The following is an 18,544-nucleotide window of genomic DNA, read 5'->3' as shown; positions in this document are numbered from 1 at the left end:
AAACCAGTGAGACCACTGATAGGAAAATGAACTAAAATCTTTAGAATCTAAATATACACGAAAATATACTTTTTATACTGCCAAGAAAATTATTATTCAATCCCTTTCCAACAGAAACTTCTGAAAAAGTGTAAAGAATTTATCTCCTTTGTACAGAACTTAAGCAGTTCTGGTTTTGAAGAATTTTACTGAAGTAACTTCTGAAATTTAGTGAATGCTAAAAATAATTTTGTCAGATTAAGAGGTGTGCTGAAATGTCTTACATGTTATATAGTATTCTACCATGCTAGATAATACTAATTCTTCATTGAGGAAATGTATTCTAGAAATGTAGATTTTAATTTTGAAAAATACAAACTACTTTATTCATCTCCATTGAAACGTAGACTAAGCTTTAAGAAAAATGCAAAGTATATTTCAGAAAAAAATGAACAGAAAGATTTCCTTTTCTAAGGCAACTAAATAAATTCATCTCTGTACCTGGTTTGTCTAAGATATTGTCCTTTGTGATGTTTGATTCTTTAATGAATACAAATGGCTGAAATGTCAAGTCTTCAAATGTTCGACAGATGGAAAAATGTTCTTTGTCACCTCTCTTTCCATCTAGGTTTACAAACCCATTGTCACTCCTCCTGTGTTGAAAGGGGTGCAGCTACTCTTAGGATGTGATAGTGTCTTCTGTTTTTCTGCCTTAGTGGATAAATACACCTTCAACATCACCAGCCAATGCTGCCTCCTTATCCAATGGCAATAACAGTGCTGTACTGATCATATGCTGCTGGGCTTCATGACACTTTGTCACCACCACCACTTTCTATGCAGTCCAAAGTCCTTAGTTACCACACTTGCTCATTGTTGCTCCTTCTATTACATTGCACAGATCCTTCTTAATCCAATCAGAACTGAAGGAGACTTATGTCTCATGTTGATGGTTAGTGTTTTCAAAATGAAGAATATTTGCCTTTTTTTAGCTGAAATAGTGAAAATGGAGATTCGTGAATATTGCATCTATGTTTGGCAGAATGAGGAGTCTTAGCCAGGGAAGTCCATGAAGGGCTTGACTGCTGGGTGTTATCATGAAACTGTGGAGAACTGGCATTTCTCATCATTTTTTAATGCCTTTTTCTGTTGTTTTTTTTTTGTTGTTGTTGTTTGTTTGCTTGTTTACTTGTTTTACTTGCTTGAATACTCTGTTTTATCTTTTGTCGAGGGATGGGAACCAACTTCACTTCTCTGTAGTGAAAACCAAATACACCTTCTCTGTAGTCTCAATACCTATACCAGAATCCATGACTTGTTCTGCAATAAACTCATTTCCTTGCTCCTTATCTATGTTATCTAGGAAAGTAACACCTCCTTTTATATATTACAAGCATTTTAACCATCATTCCTTAGGAGAAGTGTTTAACTTAGAGAGCAGTGAATGAACGTAGGTAGATACTTTCCATAAGCCTTGCTGAGCTGTGAACTAGATTACTTACTCCTCAGTCATTCTTGGCCTGACTATTTTTCTGGTTTTAAAGTTATGTTGTTTTTCTTTAGCAGTGGTTCAATCCAGGTGTAATTTGTCCTTGCCTGTGTTTTGTCTCTCAGTGCTACATATATTGCCCTTACATAAGGAACTAACTGAAACTGTAAAAGCTTAACACATTCATAGAAATAAGTGCTGAAATGGTTTTTTTTTTTCTGCCAAGTTGAATCCTTGATGAGTGGTATCTCAGGCATGAAGCACAATTGTTAAAAGCACAGAGAGGCCTTGCCTTAAGGGAAAAAAGAACCCCTCTCAAGCACTGAAACCGAAAAATATACATATAGGCTTTTTAGTATTACAGACTAGTAAATAATGCTTTCAACATTTACCTGTTTGAGATAGGCTATATCTTCACTTTGTTTCACTGTTGTTTCTTTGCAGGAGTCAGAGAGTAATAAGTTATGTTCCTTGTATTCCTTCCGAAATACCTCTACCTCACCAAACAAGCCCGACGAAGGAGGTCGTGACCGCAGTGAGCTCATGAGCAGTGTTAATTTTGGAACCCCAGAACGCCGCAAAGGAAGCCTTGCAGATGTGGTAGACACACTGAAGCAGAAGAAGTTAGAAGAAATGACCAGGACTGAGCAAGAAGGTATGTGTTGGATAAGACCAATAGTTTCCCCACCCCCTAACCCCACAATTTTTATGGCATATAGAATATGTTGGATAGCAAGAGCTAGAAAATGTGTAATTGGCAAAAGCTAGATTAAAATTATTCATAGGTTACCATGGAAATGGTAGTTTGAGATCCATGAGGGATTTTAGACTAAAATGCCATTTTTAAAAAACTTTCTAGATTGTCTTGGTTGTCTGTGGGTCAAAACAGACATTATGTTGAATTCTAAACTGCTTGTAGAGTTGCAAGGGATATTCTTCAGTAGTATTTTTTCTTTTTGTTCTAAAAGATAGATGTTTATTTCAAACAACAGGAATGAGTTAAATATGAACTGTTTTATTTAGTCTTAAAAATTCTCACCTTTCATCACTTTAATGACCCAGCACCTGTGGCTAGGAGAATGGGAAATAGTGTATAGGCTACCTAGCTCTGACCTATATATTTGGAGTTGCTGCTGAACAAATTATTTTTTTTTTTTAGAGTCTGCTCAGATATTGTTGCAAGTGTTAAAAGGGAGAGATAAAAATGAGGACGAATCTTTGAGCTGCAAGACAGTTTACATATTCAGTCTTTGTTCAGATATTTTCATTGACTTTGCAAAGATTTGGCCTTGATAGCAGCTATACAGAACTGGAGAACGAGTTTATCAGTATATGTGTGCAGACTGTCAGGGTCCACTAGGAAACTATCGCCCCATGTCAAGTAAAATGGAGTCTTTGTTGATTCAGCAACAATATCTTCTGGTTTGTGAGTTTGTACATGAGTTTGAAACGGGGAAGATGTGAGAGCAGGAATCTCTGAAAAAGATAAGCATGGAGGCATCTTTGTAGATTCTTTTAGTTATTTTACTGGTGTTGCTTTGTGGCATTAAAAATAACCCAGGAAGAATATTTGTACTCTAGTGGAATGACAAGGCAGTAGAACTCCCTTTTTCCTTTTAAATGGGAATGAGCTCAGAATGATTTTACCTTCTCAATTTCATGGCATGCTCACAGTGCACTTCAAACTGCATTTTGGGAACTCTTGGCTCCATGTAGCAATGGGGATGTATCCTGATACCAATAATACGTGTAAATGGGGGATAAAATCATACAAGGATGGCAGTAGGCTTTCAGATTTCTTGGCACAATTCTTAAATGCCAGCACATAGATAAATGTGTTCTATAGGTGTCCTTTCAGAATCTGGTGAAACATCTCTAAAGAGAGAGTGTCCCAGATTCTTTACTACCATCTGTCTGTTTTCAGCTGCAAATATCACTCTTTTAAAAATTTCTTTCTTAGCTTTGGTGGCTAGACTAGGAAGACTATTTTAAATGTTATGTTGGCAGGGTTTGTTGTTTTTTTTTTTTTGCAGCCAGTAATAGTCATTTGACACTCCATGCTAAGCAAAGGTCTTGGCTCATACTTTTCTGCAGGACTATACAAGTTGTATACAAGTTATAGTGACACCACAGCTAAGACTTTTTCAGGATTATACTGAATGATATGATAATAAAAATCTGCACTGAAAAGTTTAAACATAATATTTTACTGTAAGGTTTCAAGCATTTTGTAGCTTATTTTTTTAATGAATTTTTAATGAATGAGATTTTCCTTCCCTTCCTCTGTATTAGTTTACAGTAGTTGATTTAGGAGTGGTATTTGTACAGAGGAGAGATTTCTGTCAGAGTCTGAGTCTTCCATACTGTATGTTATCACCAGCTATGAAATAGAGGTAATTTCTGATCTATAAAATAATATTTAATCTTAATCTTTTATAGACCACATTACACCGGAAAACTACTCTAAAGTCACCTGAGAGTTCAGTTAATTGACCGTATCTTCATGTCAATCCATCCAGCATATTCTGTAGAAAAAAGGTCACTTCCATTTTACAGAAAATAATTAATGGACATGGGACTAGAACTATATAAACATGGAAAAATCATTAATACAAAGATTGGAAATTCTTCAGAGTGTTGCACTTATATTCAGTGGTTTAGTGTAGACTAGAAATACTAAATTCTTATGAGAGGTTTGAATACATTTTTCAGTATTCAGAAGTTTCTCTGAATTAAAAAGAAGTAATCTCTCTATAGTTGAATTGAATAACATAACATTTAAAAATAATTATTATTTTAAGACTGATCTTTCATGTGGCTGTGGGTGCTGCAATTGACTCTGCACTGAGTCAATTGGAGAAATGAGGTCTGATAATATGGAAATGCTTTGCTATCTTAGAGTCCCTTTTAAGCCACATAATTAATAGCCTAATCACACATGTACCATGCATGATGATCTTTAACATCTCTTCTTTAAAATAGGTTTCTATGGAGTTCTCTTCTTATAATGGTACGCAGCCAGTGCTGTTGAAGACCCCTTTGAGTATTAAGTCCTGTTCTGTCATAAAATTGCTCACCCAAATTGAAAACCACCTGCTGATTTTTTTAGCAGATACATATATCATAATACAAATATAAATATATAAAAATATATAAAAATAATATAGAATATATTACAAGAATATAAATATATAAATGTAGTTGCTTTAATGACTGTAATGGGAAAAATACATGTATTTCTGCTGTGAAGAATCTGTGGAGTTTTAAGTCTTGCATCACTCCTTTGAATGAATTAATAGTACATGTTAACATTTTTCATAGGGAGGAGCTCCATGGTCATTGGTATAGCTGTGGGAACTGGGCTAGCATGCAGTCATATGTCAAGCTAATTGTAGAATTAGAGTGAAATAAAGAACTCAGGAACTCCAGTCATCTGCTCTAACCCCCACATGTGTACCACAAGAAGTCTTTTGAATGTTATTATAGGAATTTTCTGGTCCACCTCTAGGATCTGAATTTGAGTAATATGAGTTGCTGTTTTCAAATACTTCAATATGTTGTGGTATACCTTCACTATTAGGTGTCTGTTATGCTTGTATATGCTACTTGTGATCTTCATTGTACCTCATAACATTGGAAAAGAAATGTATCCTGAAATACTTTATCATAGTTAAATAGATATGTTTAATCAGAGTCCTTTAGCTTCTGAAAATAAGTTGCCTAATGAGAATTTCATCAGAGCAGCTGTGACTGAGGAGGTCAACAGGCATTGCCTAAGAGAATATGGCCCAGCTGGTTAAATCTGGTTGTTGTAGTGATTTAAATGGTCAAGTGCTGCTTGTAATCCAGGACCGTCTGTTTGTAAAGGAAAGAGTGAGTGCTTCAGCATAATGTACAGCTGTTTTAATCTCTCTTTAATAATAGTACTTCAGCCAGTGTCATGTCTTGTGTATAATACTGGGAACACGAGTAATACAGAAATGACTGCACCTTAGGTAAATTTTTAGCATTATTTTGCAGTTTCAACAAAAATTACCAGCATCACAGGATAAACAACGTTTTTTACTTCATGGTCCAGTATTTGCATGCTTTCTGTAGTAAGGCATGTCTGTGTCCTAATTTGTAATGATTTGGAAGTGAGAAAACTGATGAGAAAACTGTAACTGGAAAAAAAAAGACAAAGGAATGCTACAAATATTTAGAGTTAATTTGAGTATGTAAAGACTTTGCTGACATGTGTTCTCATAAGACATAAGAGGTCAGAAATGAACAGGTGTCTAATTTAATTAACACACTAGACTTCAGAGCCTCTTGGATAACTTTAATATATTAATATTATTAATTTTTCTGTGAATAGAATGATTGTTTTACTGTTTTTTTGTTTTTTTTCTATGGAACTATCTTCCAGTACAATATTAAACCTCTCTACAGCTCAGATGAGGAGTTTATGTTAGATAGTATGGTCAAATTACTTCTTTCCCTTACTATCCTCCTTCAGCAAAATACATTTCTTTCAGAATATTGCTTATAATTCTATCGTGAGACAGATTTACATTGCCTGAGCTGCCTGAATTCTAGGCTGAGAATTGCCTTCCAAACAACTATCCTACTGTACTTCATCATAATTGTCTAAGAGCAATAATTAGTAGTACACATCTTGTCTGGGGCTAGGAGAGCAGATTTCCCCCTTTCAGATCTGGAATGCTGGGCTGGCAGGTCAGCTGGCACTTGTGAGCTGGAAACTGAGCATGTCATTTCTGCTAAGTGCTAAGCCCTCATTACTCAGGGCCTGGATTCCTAATTCACTTTTGACCTTGATTCTGAGCAGTGTATACAGTATCATTTTTCAGCCAAACTCAGTTCAGAATTCTAGGACAAGCTTTTTATAAACTGCTTCCCATTCTTGTTTCCTCCTTGAAGACCACAGTTGAACATTCAGAGATCAAAGATTTATACTTATGCATGTTGGAATAATGAACATCTATATAAAGAGCAGTATATTATTAAATTTCCATCTATGTCATGTGCACCTGTTTGTGCTCTCTATGGGATATATGTAACTCACAGTGATATACAGTATGTCTAAAAATATATTAAAAAAATAAGGCTTTTTTGCTTGTTTGCTGTTTTCGTGGAATCCATTAGCTGAATGGAGTGGTTTAGTTTTAAGCCTCCCAAAGCTGAGAACAGACAGAGTTCAGGCATTTGTATATACTAGTTTTCTGGCATAGCTTTAAGCACAACTGTTGACGACATTACATGTCAGGAGTCCTCTTTTTGTGGAGCAGGTCTAGACCAATATCAGGTCTGTCTGTGATCAATTAATATTTTTTAAGGTTTTTCAGAAGTTTACTGAGATTTAATTCAACTTGTTGAACTTACCTGCCTTGTGGTGTGCTCTGTACTCACAATCTCCACTGCTGAAAGCATGAGCTCTTCTTGACCTCATACACCTGCCATTTATTGTCCCTTGTTCTTCATAGTTAAGTTTCCTTCATGGCTACAGATATTTCGTTCTGTTCCAAGGCTTTTAAATGATATTAGGATTATTCAAACTAATTGTTAAAAATAATTAATACTACTGCTCTATTTTTGTGATACCTATGGTATTTAAATGGTAACTGCAGTTCCTTTCAGCTAGAGACAGTTCCTTTAGTTGTGAAAAAAAGCCACTTTCTTCAAAATCCTTTCCTTATCTTTGAAAGACCTTGCCACATCTGTCAGGTATCATCCTCAGATTTCCCTTTCTTCATCTTAAAAACATTTTTGGTAAGAAAATTCAGAATCAGTTAATCTAATAGATGTTTTTTACCTGCTTTTTGTTAAAGCCATAAGTAGTAACATAGAGGCTGAAGAATTTCGTTGCTAAGCTCCAAACATGCTTCCAAAATAAAAAGCCCCATAGTTGGGGCTGCATTTAAAAGTTTTCCTTCTGTATTCTTTGTTCTGAAATTTTTTATGGCACATAAATGGGGAGCAGCATGCAGGCTTTTACATAGGTATCATGAGGCATGTATGGGAATAAATGAAAAGATTATGGACATCATCTTTTTCACATGGGTGTGATGGCAGCATTTTTCATAACAGGGTCTGTTGGAAGATGAACTTGAAAATACACCTTGGTTACTGTCAGGCAGGGAGGTAGAGTTAGGAGCATTTTATCTTGGTGGTATTTCCCAGAGCAGGTTGTTTTCTAGTTGAAGTTTTGTAACTCTGCCACTTCTTCAAAATTGTTGCCTTTGCTACTGAACATTGCTGCTCATAGCTCAAATCCTGATGTGGGGAAAGTCTCAAATTCAGGGACATCCCTTCTAGCTATTGTAAATCTTTCAAGTATTTTGGGGTAGATGTTTACTTTCACAATTTATATGTGCTCATATTACACTGAGGAATTGTCTTTATCCAGCCCTGAATATCGGGGATAATTAAAATCCTTTTCATTACAACAAAGAATTTCAGCCTTTCCTCACTGAGCTACAGACAGTCTCATAGACAGGAACAGATTAAGCTGAAACAGGCTGAGATCTTCTCAATGTCAGCGTCTGCTGACCATTCCAACCAGTTCCTACCCAGTGAATGTTGTGTTCCAAGGTCTCACCTTCAGATGCTGTCTCATCTTTTTCTTTGATTCCACTGTACATCTCAATCCTGACACTGTCTGCTCTTGGATACAATTTCATTTAATTCTTCCTGTGTGATAAGTTGTCTCTGTGCTTCGATTCTGTATAATTTTTTGCACTATGCTCCTCTAAATTTTTGTCTTCTTTTAAGCATTGTATAAGCTCTTTTACCTTGATGATATTTGTGGGCTATTAGGATTATGACAGCATCATTGAAAAAGTGTACCTACAAAGCCAGCTTTTTCCTTAGGAGAGTAAGAAATGCAAGTTCATTATGAATGGGTACAACTGACATTGGCTCTGTGGTGAAGAATGTGAGTAAATAGCTGCAAAAATACGGAGTGTTGCTTCACTTGCATGGTCTTGGCACCAGAAAAATAAATTCAAACTTCATTGGTTTCTGATGTACTGTGGCACAAACGTTATGATCAGATCATGCTTTAAAATGGGAATTGAAACATATTTTGTAGTCATCAGGTTATTAGTAGGGACTAGAATGTAATACTTCCTCATATTGCTAATAGAAACTTATAAATATGAGGGAAAGCTGGAGACTGTATGTGACTGATCTTGGATACCATTGCATTTTCCAAGTTCCATAGCATGAATGACCTCAGGTTTTTTTGGTGATGAACTTTAGTTTTAGTTGGTCTTATTTGCTTTGCCATTCCTGCTGTTTTGCAACAGGGTCTAAAAGTGCTTTAAGTGCTTGTGACTGAGGTAATGAATGAAAATGTCTTTCCAGCACTGAGAGTATTGCATTAGACCGAATAGTCACCTTACTTGTAAAAGCACTATTAGAGAGGGCCAGCTGTAAGTAAGGATAACGATTTGTGTCCAGTGCTTATTTACTGAAATTTGTAAATGTATTATTTATTGAGAGCTCTCCAGACAGTGCTTGTCAGAATAAAAATGTCAACTCTAAGCAAAATACATAATAAAAATGCTAGGTACGCACTTTGCAGATACAGCTAATTAGATCTGCTTTTCTTTAAGAAATGACAGTAAAAATGCTCAGCAGTATATACATTTTAAATGCTGATATATTCCCTATTTTTCTACACAGTATTTGGTTTAGATACCTTATCATTACTTTAAAATAATTTTGACAACTTTATTTGGTTTCCACAAGAGAGGCAGAGGCAGCCACTGCCTGGCTGCACGAGGCAGCTACGTGCTTGAGCTCTCTTGTTCATCTGACACAGAGAGCAGCTACTCTCACCTCTGGATATTTGTCTGAAACTCAAAGATGTTACTTCTTTCACGAGGGAAACCTGCTGCCAGTGGCAATGACAAACAATTATTAAGATTACTCTTCAGCGTTGCTAATTAACCCCAAACAAATATTATGTTAAGGAGACTATTTAATCCATTTAATGTCACCGTTACTTTTGTGTGTTATTAAATACAAGTAAGAATTAGGAAAAAAAAACAGTTCATTTTCTCCATTTAAAATAGTACTTTATTTAGGTATTTTAAAAACATTTTTATTTTCCCTGAAATTTGCAATGAGAAGAATCTGAGCTTAAAAAATTTGGAAATCTTCTAAAATGTTTTAGAATGTGAGGGAGGAGACAGGACTTTGAGTTTATCCTTCTTTCTCTAAGAACTCAATTCATCTTCATAAAATTTCGGATGTCATAATTAAAGGCAGCTTGCTTCTTTCAAGTAAAACAGCCAATACATGAAAGAACATTACTGTGTTTATATCAGTGATAATATATAATGTTCTCCTGCACTTAATTTGCTGTTGGTCACATCAAGTGAGAACATGAGGCTGGCTGAGGTGGGAAGGCACTGCTTGCAATTGTCCAGTCCAACCCTCTCATTTGGAGCAGGTTCACCTAGAACAGCTTGCACAAGGCTGAGTCACATCAGCCTTGTCACACATTTTGAGTATCCACAAGGATGGAAACTCCACAACCTGGTCACTGATTGATCATGCTTCCAATAGGAAAAGTTTTGCTTCTGCTTCATGGAAATCTGTATTTTCATTTGTGCCCATTGCCTCTGGGCCTGTCACTGGGCACCACTGAGAAGGGTGTGGGTGTGTATTCTTTACTGCTGCCATCAGATCTTTATATATTATGCACTGGAGCTTGCTATTCTCCAGGCTACATGCTTACTGCTCTCTCAGCCCCCCTTCATATGAGACTTCAATCTTTTTGGTTGTCTTGTGGCCCATTGCTGGGACTTTCTCCAGTATGCCCATGTCTTGCTCATACTGGAAAACCCTCAGCACCACAGATGTGGCCTCAAATATAGTTTGAGGCCTTTAGTTCAGCACTGTAGGATTAATCTGGTACCTTTAAAGTGAAGAAGGATCTTATAATGAACTTCAAAGTAGTGTGCTCAAGCCCTGTCTGAGTTCTATTCACCTATGCAGCTTGAATTTAAGCTCTGCATGTGTGTTCTCACTTCCTAGTGTCATAGCTGAGGAATGCAAAGGGCAAAAACAGAAGGAAAAGGTGATTCAGTCTTCTTAACTACATGTCTGTGTGCTTCATAAGTGTATTTGGGTTTTGATTTCCATTTTTAGCCAGGCTTCTTCCTTATTTACTCATTGGCATGTTGATCTCCAAAAGGCAGCAAGTGTTAATAGTTGGTGATGTGTTGAAATCCTCCCAGTTCTGTATTACTTTAATAACACGTAGAACTACTGGTGTTTCTGTAGAATTCAGATCATATTAATGAAAAAATGAGTGCAGTAGCCCTTGTTAAATAGTCGTGAAGGCAAGTACTGCCTAAACATCTGCAGATAGCTCCACTCAGCCATGCTGTGTTCTCTTTAGTAGCACCTACTCTGCTGCAGGCTTGGGTCAGTCTAACATAGGCTGCCAATCAGTAAAGCCTTGTTCTGCAGCCTAGCATTCTGCAATGTATCTAATAGCTGTATTCTTTTATTAATCATAATATGTTTTTAGTTGTACATAGGTGCCTGGAGTTCCTGGGCACAGTGCCCTAAGTATGAATGTGTATTTATTTTCATCTTCCTTTTTGTTAACTGTTTTACTTAATGCTTTACATAACCATTTGTCATATTTTGACATGAATGCACTGCTGCCGGCTCACATTTCCTAAAGAACTTGATGTGACATCACCTTCTACGGTGAATCATGATCTTCACTGAACCAAAAAAAAAATCGTATTGAATATTCTTCTGTCTTTTGTTTGCTTGAAAATGTTTAGCAAGCTTGAAGGAGCAAGCAGGCTCTTTCAACCATGTGGAGAAACTCTGAACACTAGTCTGGAATGCCTGTGGTGGCACCAAAAACATTGAGAGCTCTGTACTGAATTTCTTGTTAGTCTGACACCACCTTAAGCCTGAATGCTATTTGTATTTACAGCTACAATTTATGTGTTAAGAGCTATGCATGAGTAGAGGGTTAGGCTCTTTGTACTCTATCTTCAAATTTACCTGCATTTTTAATGTTAAAAACAGCTCTGGTTCTCTGTAGGTTTTAGCAGTCCTTATCATATCTTAAATATGTAACAAGCAGATTACTTGTAAATATTTACAGTGAAACAAAAACTAACACATTGGGCAGAGGCTTGTTAAAATGGCAGAAGCATTGCCATAGTGAAAAATAAATATTGAACCAAGTTTGTTCCTGAGGTGACTCTATTAATTTCAATGGAATTACTGCAGGAGTAGCTCTGAAAAAAATCTGTCTAGATTTTATATCGGAATTTTATCTTTTAGTACAGAACTCTGAATAATTCACAAGTAATTCATAGATCTGGTATGCACGTGCATCGCTAATTAAAATAAGCTTCATTTACTTAGCTTGCTCAGTTTCCAGCATGGACTGTGTTTTCAGGTGCTTAAAAACCATTCTTGTAGCTTTATTAGTAGGTTTTGTTACATCTGCAGTTATTCTTGTAATTCAAAATTTAGTTGAAGAACATTGGTTCCTTCAAATTTCAGTCTGTCTGTTGTTTCTGTGCTGTAATGACTGGACAGCATGTCTGTTGCCTGTGTCTGTGTACCAGATAACATAGCAGGCCAGGCATATAGCCTGAAAAATCAAACCAATTTGTTAATGAACTAAGAGGGCAATATAATAAGTATCTCTACTCAGCCATTTTCCCCAGCTTTAAGTTGTTGCTCAAAGCGAGAGTAGCTAGTAGTGTATTGACAAATTATTTGATGACAATAATTTGGCTGATGAGACTAGAAGGAAAAAGCCCCAATCTAATTAGAAAACACTGTGTATTTTGGCCAAATGTGGCTCAGATTTTATCGTTTATTATAAAACCGCAATTTACAACTTTTGATTGTTAATGATTTTTAAGTCCCCCCTCCAAGCTCACTAAATCATTAAAAAAAGGCCAAAAAGAGACTACAGGATTTGAAGCACAGTGGCCCTGAAGTGATGGGAAAATGGCCAAGGTGTCACAGCTAATTTCTGACCCTGCTTTATGAGTTCTGCTGTTCCTTATTCCCCTTGTCAGTCTGTGAATCCCTGAGGCTGTACAAACTGGCCTAACATCACTCAGCTCCAGTTTTATATCCTCTTTTAAAAATGTTGAGTCTATTCTGTCCAACTTTGATTCAGACAACCTGCTTGTCTTGAAAAAGTGATATATTTAATCAGTGGCTCTGTCTCCAGCATAGCTCCTACTGCGTGAGACTAGAGCCAAAGAGTAGGGCAGTGGCCTGTCACTTCTGTTTGAATAGGTAATGTGGAGCCGTTCAGCCGAAGAGACAGGAGCTGGAACTGCTTGTTAGGACACATGATCAAAAGCCACTCTCTGCTTTCTGCCAATCAAGCCTCATGTCGCCTTGTGGGGCAGACATTAAATAGATTTTTCTGCCGTACACTGTGGGCACTTTGCCAGTTTGACATGTGAACTGTTACAAAAGATACCAGAGTTTCCACTGCTTGCTGACTGCTTTTAAATATTACCAAGCCCTTGCTGTCCAAAGTAGAATATTTTAAATAATGGATTATGATAAATTTCCACTACTGGTAGGCAGTCTTCTTCCTGCTCCAAATACTTCAAAGATATTTTTAAAAAGAAAACTGTAAGTTGGTTTCTGAAAACAAACAGAACTGTTGAACAACCCTATGGCACATAGATTTGAACAAGATGATTATTGTCCCAAAACTGTGGTGAGTTGCCTCGTTCACTGGTGTGATTCTGACTATTTTTTCTATTTTTGGTCTTTTTACAGATTTAATTAGATTTTCCTAGCTGAGATCATAGCACTATTTTATTACTGTATTTATGTGGAGGGGTATTAAAATTGGCTTGTTTTGTAAATTAGGTTGAATTTGTTTATTGTGTTTGTTGGTTGCCAGTGCAAATATAAATGTCTTAAAATGTCTCTGTAGTTGTTTGTAGTTACACTTTCCCTTGTTTTTTTTCCTCTTTGTCTATTACCCTTCATAACCACCTCAGCTCTTGTGCCCATGGCAACAACACTCAGTGGTGGAGGCTAACAAAGATGACATTTAGGCTTTGCCTAAGTAATGAATATTCTCTTTTAACTTCCTGGGCCACTGAATTTATGTAATTTTTTTGACTTCTTCAGTATCTAGATCTCTGTTTCTATTAATATACTTGCAGTGTTGATACCCAGAGATACCCTTGCACTTGCACTTCTGATTTTTTTTTAATATTTTAAAAATTTTTTTTAGTAAAACATTTTTACCAAAACATACCATGGCAATCATCTAGTGGAACTCATTCTAACAGTGAGCTACACATAAACAGCTGCTCCTTCAATAAGCCATTCTTTACAATACCCTTATTACCTTCTAGTGTCTCAAATTCTGATTAGTCAACAGTGCTGATTACTGTATGGCATTCCACTGCCCATCTTCCTTCTGCTCAGCTGCTCATGTCTTAGCTGTTATGTGATTACAACACAACTTGTGCATTGTTTCTCCAAGTTGTTCTTCATATTGTATATCTTGAAAAAAAACCCCTAACTAAACCCTCTTGTGGAGATGGAGAAATTTATTTTGAGTCCCTATGAATTCCCTGAAGCTCTGTGCATTGTTTTTGTACAACTGTCATCTTCTCAGTCTGCCTGCTCTGCAGCTTTCTAGTAGAATGTGTAAGTTCTTTAGATTTACAAGGGTAATCTGTAAATAAAGTTCAGTTAAAAGAGCTTCAGAAAAATGCTATTTAGTTACTGTGAAATTTGTAATACATTAGAGCAGGAGGAAACAAAGACTGCTTTTTACAAAAAACAAACCAGCTCAGAAACAATAATAAAAAAACAGAAAGAGCTTTCACCTAGCTTTACTTGTACAAAAATCAGTAGTTTCACAAGTCAAGTGAGACATACGGCATGAAAAAGCAGTTTAGAAAACGTACCCCAGTCACACATATGCTGAGTTTCAGAAAGGTGTGTGGTGGTAGAAGGAATGCATAGAATGAAGCAGAAGGAATTGTATCACCAGTGCTCTGGGGCTCTGAATTCTGGTCAAAGCTACAAATACAGAGGTTTGTTAAGGACATGAAAACTTTGTCAGCTGGTTTATAGGTAAATAGTGGGCTAGTGAGGAGAACACCCTTGTGGTTTCTAACCCCCCGCAGCTTCCTTTGGTGCAGCCCCTTAGAATCAAGTCCTGGTGAGTATGAAACGCTGACACACTCAAAATGCAACCCCATTAAAGGCCTTAAATCTGTCATTGTGCTCTGGAGCCTGTTCTGAAAATAGCAAAGCTCTTTTTGTAAATTAAAATCGGTGTGAATGGGAACAGATGTTGACATGCTTTACTTTATCTGCAGGGATCCCCGTTAGGGGGGAGAGGGTCAGCGAGGTTAGATGGGAGGAATTACTGCAAATGTGCAAGGGACAGGACAGTCTAATATAGACATTGTCTTTGGGTTTATGTAGAACTGTAGTAATAGCCAGGGGTTCCTTCTGGTTGCTGATAAGTCTGTGTATGAGGACACATGGTTGTGTAACACCTTCAATTCCTTGGAGAGTGCTGTCCCCTTTTGTATCTGTTTCCACAGGAAGAGGGGAGGGACACTCACCCTTTTGTTTTCAGAGTTGCCACACTCTGTCAGAGCTGGATTCCAAGAGATTCCCAGTGACCTCAATTCCCATTTACTTCTGTGTTACCTGAGCTCACTTAGAATCTCATGGAAGGCATTTAATGTATCCTAGGCTCAACCTACCAAAATATCTATTCAGTTGGGTTATGTTGGGTAGCATTTTTGGTATTTCAGCATTACTTTTTAAGATTTTGGGTGAACCCTCATTTTGCATTAGAGTCATCATAAACTTTAAATAGTTTTTGAACTAAAAAAGTACTTCTATACTAAAATGTGCAATTTATTAAATAGCTTTGCTAGTCAATCTGAATAAATTCTTGTTGAAGATTTCTTCTGATTTAAAAAGAATATAGTAAAGGATGAATTTATTTATAAGAACTGTAATAGTTTCCCTCAATTCCTTTTATATTTTAGATTACCTTATAATTTTCTAAATCTGCATGAACAATAATGATCAATTTTGTCAGTATTATTCACACCTTTTATTAATTTAGCATAGATGAATAAATGTGAATGTTGTGAAGAGTTGATTGGGAATAGATTTTAAATCTGACAGTTAGATTACAGGGTACCTAAGGAAAAATGGCTCTTTCACAAGGTACCTAGTAATTTAATTCTTGTTTGAAATTATTATAATTTATTACAGTGTGTGGGTCCTAATGAATGTCTACTATTAAATGAAAAGGAGAAATCAAAATTATGAAATTCTTTTAACTTGTATCTTAAAAATCCTCTTAAACAATTCAGTAGATATTAATAAGCAGTATGCTTTTCTTTCCCTTTATGTGAGTGCAAACAAAACGTTTTTGCCCGTGCATACTGACATTAGGTGCTTGCTGCTGGAGATTCTTACTCTCAGAATCCAAACTATCTTAGGATAGAGTAGAATACTTCTGTATGATGAAAAAATATCTTAAATTTGCTATCTTGATTAGACATTTGGACTGTCACATATCAGTCCTTCTTGAAGGAAAGCTCAAAATAATTTTCCAGAAGTATGTATTTCCACGTAAACAGAAAGTTGGTAGGTACGTCCAAATAAACATGAAGAATAAGCCATAGTGACACTTTAAATAAGTGATGGAACACAGGTTATTAAGTATCTTTGTTGAGGGGATAAACACACGTTAGAAAATTCTTAGATAAAAACTGTATCATAGTACAATAGCACATGTAAAATTAGGCCACTAAAAGGGTTGTACCAGGATAAAATCTGTTTCTAAAACAGACGGCCTCTAGTTTTGTCTGTAACATACCAAAGTATCCAAAATTATTTGAGTTTATATAACATCTGATAAAGTAAAAAAGCTAGAGGTGAAATTTTGTTTGTAATGACACTGTTTACAGATCAGTAAACTTTGTGGCCACTGGTATTCAGTGGTTTCAAACTGGCTTAGATTTCTCATCTGTAGTGGAAACCAATGCAGTTAATCTCCTTGGTGAAGTCAACTTAGTATGAGTAATAAAATATTACTACTGGTTACCTGTTGCTGTCTCGCAGCTGACAGATGGAGCACCAGTTGGATACCCGCTTTTAAGGTACCATGGTAGCACTGTGTGTTTGCATCCTTTGAGATGCGTGTGTCTTTCCCTCTGGTAAGAGTGTGTTGGGATATAATTCCACTGAATGTTTGCTGATGTGATGCCAGAAATGAAAACAAAACAAAGAACAGAAAATAAGAGAAAAGGAGATGAGTCTGGTTTGAGGTGCAAATATGATTTGTCACTTGAATAATTTTGTGGATTTTCACCACAATGATGAAAAGTTCAAGGGGACATAGCTAGTGTTTTAAAAAGTATCCTGGATTTGGAACTGTGGGGTTTTTTATATACTCCTTATTCAAAATAAAGGGCCCCCAAAATCACCATACTTGAGAATGTCATTAGGCACAGAAAAAAACTTGTTCCCTTAACCCTTTGTGCTCTTTCTCACTGCACTTTTCCATCTAGCTGATAGCTCTATTTCAGATTACTAGCAGAAAACTCATGACTGAACAGAATTTGTTATTTTCAAACTTCTAAAAATACTTTGGCCTTTCTCATGAGTTAGGAATTTTTTTTTGTTTAATGTTCTTCACTGTAACCAATTTGAACAACTGCAGTTGCAGTAAAAAAATGGGAGCACACTAAAGCATGAGCTGAAGGGCTCCTTGAGGGCTAACATTTCAAAATATAAATCTGAATCAATACTAGTGTAATTTCTTTCTCAATTTTCAAAGTTCTTAGCCATATTTTAGCTATCCATGCTGTTTATTAAAATTTATGTTCAGCAAAATGTGTAAATACTATGAAATGAAATTATATACTTTATTAAACTTGTCGTTTTGGTTCTTATTTGAACCTTGAATGTGGAAATCTGAATGAGATGAGATTAAAAGGTTTAAATAGCTTTAAAATTATATTTACATTGGTGCAATCTGTCAGTTTTAGTACTAATCTGCTTTTTTAGTTGAGATTGTATTATAAAAAACATCCAGAGTGGGTTGTAATAGTCCAAAATATTTACACTGTGAGGCTTGTTTGTTCATTTCTTAATGAGTCAGAATTCTCAAGGAAAAGTTCAGTTCAGATATTAGCTATACTTCTTAGAAATGACCTTGTGGGGTAGAGAAGCATGGCACAGTGGCACTTTCCAGCTGTACACATGGTATCCGTCGGGGTACAATCATGCTCAGTCCCAGCACCGCAGGCTTGGACATATGTTGAGTTTTATTTCTTTCTTCTGACATTAATCCTATTCACCAGCTGTTCTGCCAGCTGCCATTCTTCAGCTTGGAGATTACATTTTGGGGGATACCAACAATCGCCTAGTTGACCAGTGTTCTCCCCACTTACTTTAAAAATGATTGTTCTGAGTTCTGGGTCATCATTACTCAGTCTTTTTTATTGCTTGTGCCCTTAACTGTCTTTGAATTCTAGACTTGATTTATTACCACTTTGAATACACTGCAGAAAAGACCTCAAAAGCGCTCTGATTTCTGCCATACTGGTAAATCTGTGCTCACAGGAAAAAAAAAAAAAAAAGAAAAAAGAAAAAAGGTTTGCAGTTAATGTTCTGAAAGCTGTAATTAATGTTACATACACTGTTATGTAAACAGCATTAATTAGAGGCAAATTCTTCTGATAAAAATCATATTTTAGTCAAAAGAATGTCTTAATTTTCATTTTTATGTGTCTATTTTAAGAAGTTGCATTTTTGTTAGAAACGGTTTCACTAATCTAGTTTGAACAGACTATTAAATCTCTGTTACACTCAGAACATATACTAATAAGTCGTATAGATTTCTCAGTTCATATTCCAGATGATTTGTCCATAAGCAGGATGTTAAACATCTGTAGCTTAAGCCTTCTGGGACTAACAAATGCATTAATGCTGGAAAGAAATGTGGCCTGAACAATAAGGTTACAGACCATGTGGTAAAGAAACAACCCTGAT

At 36.1% G+C, this 18,544-nt stretch overlaps 1 protein-coding gene across 10 annotated transcripts in view; it reads left to right on the top strand.

The window, feature by feature from the left end:
• The window catches only part of SOX6 (SRY-box transcription factor 6), a 334,845-nt gene that overhangs the window by 129,503 nt on the left and 186,798 nt on the right, over positions 1–18,544 (top strand). For all 10 annotated transcript variants that reach the window (XM_030450938.1, XM_030450944.1, XM_030450942.1 and 7 more), the window contains one exon: positions 1,913–2,123. In XM_030450938.1, coding sequence (XP_030306798.1) covers positions 1,913–2,123 — 211 coding nt within the window. The remainder of the gene's footprint in view (positions 1–1,912; positions 2,124–18,544) is intronic.

Source organism: Calypte anna, chromosome 5, assembly GCF_003957555.1.
Source record: "Calypte anna isolate BGI_N300 chromosome 5, bCalAnn1_v1.p, whole genome shotgun sequence".
Taxonomy (NCBI): Eukaryota; Metazoa; Chordata; class Aves; order Apodiformes; family Trochilidae; genus Calypte; species Calypte anna.
Note: the sequence above shows the minus strand (reverse complement) of the source record. Positions and strands in the feature narration are given on the sequence as shown.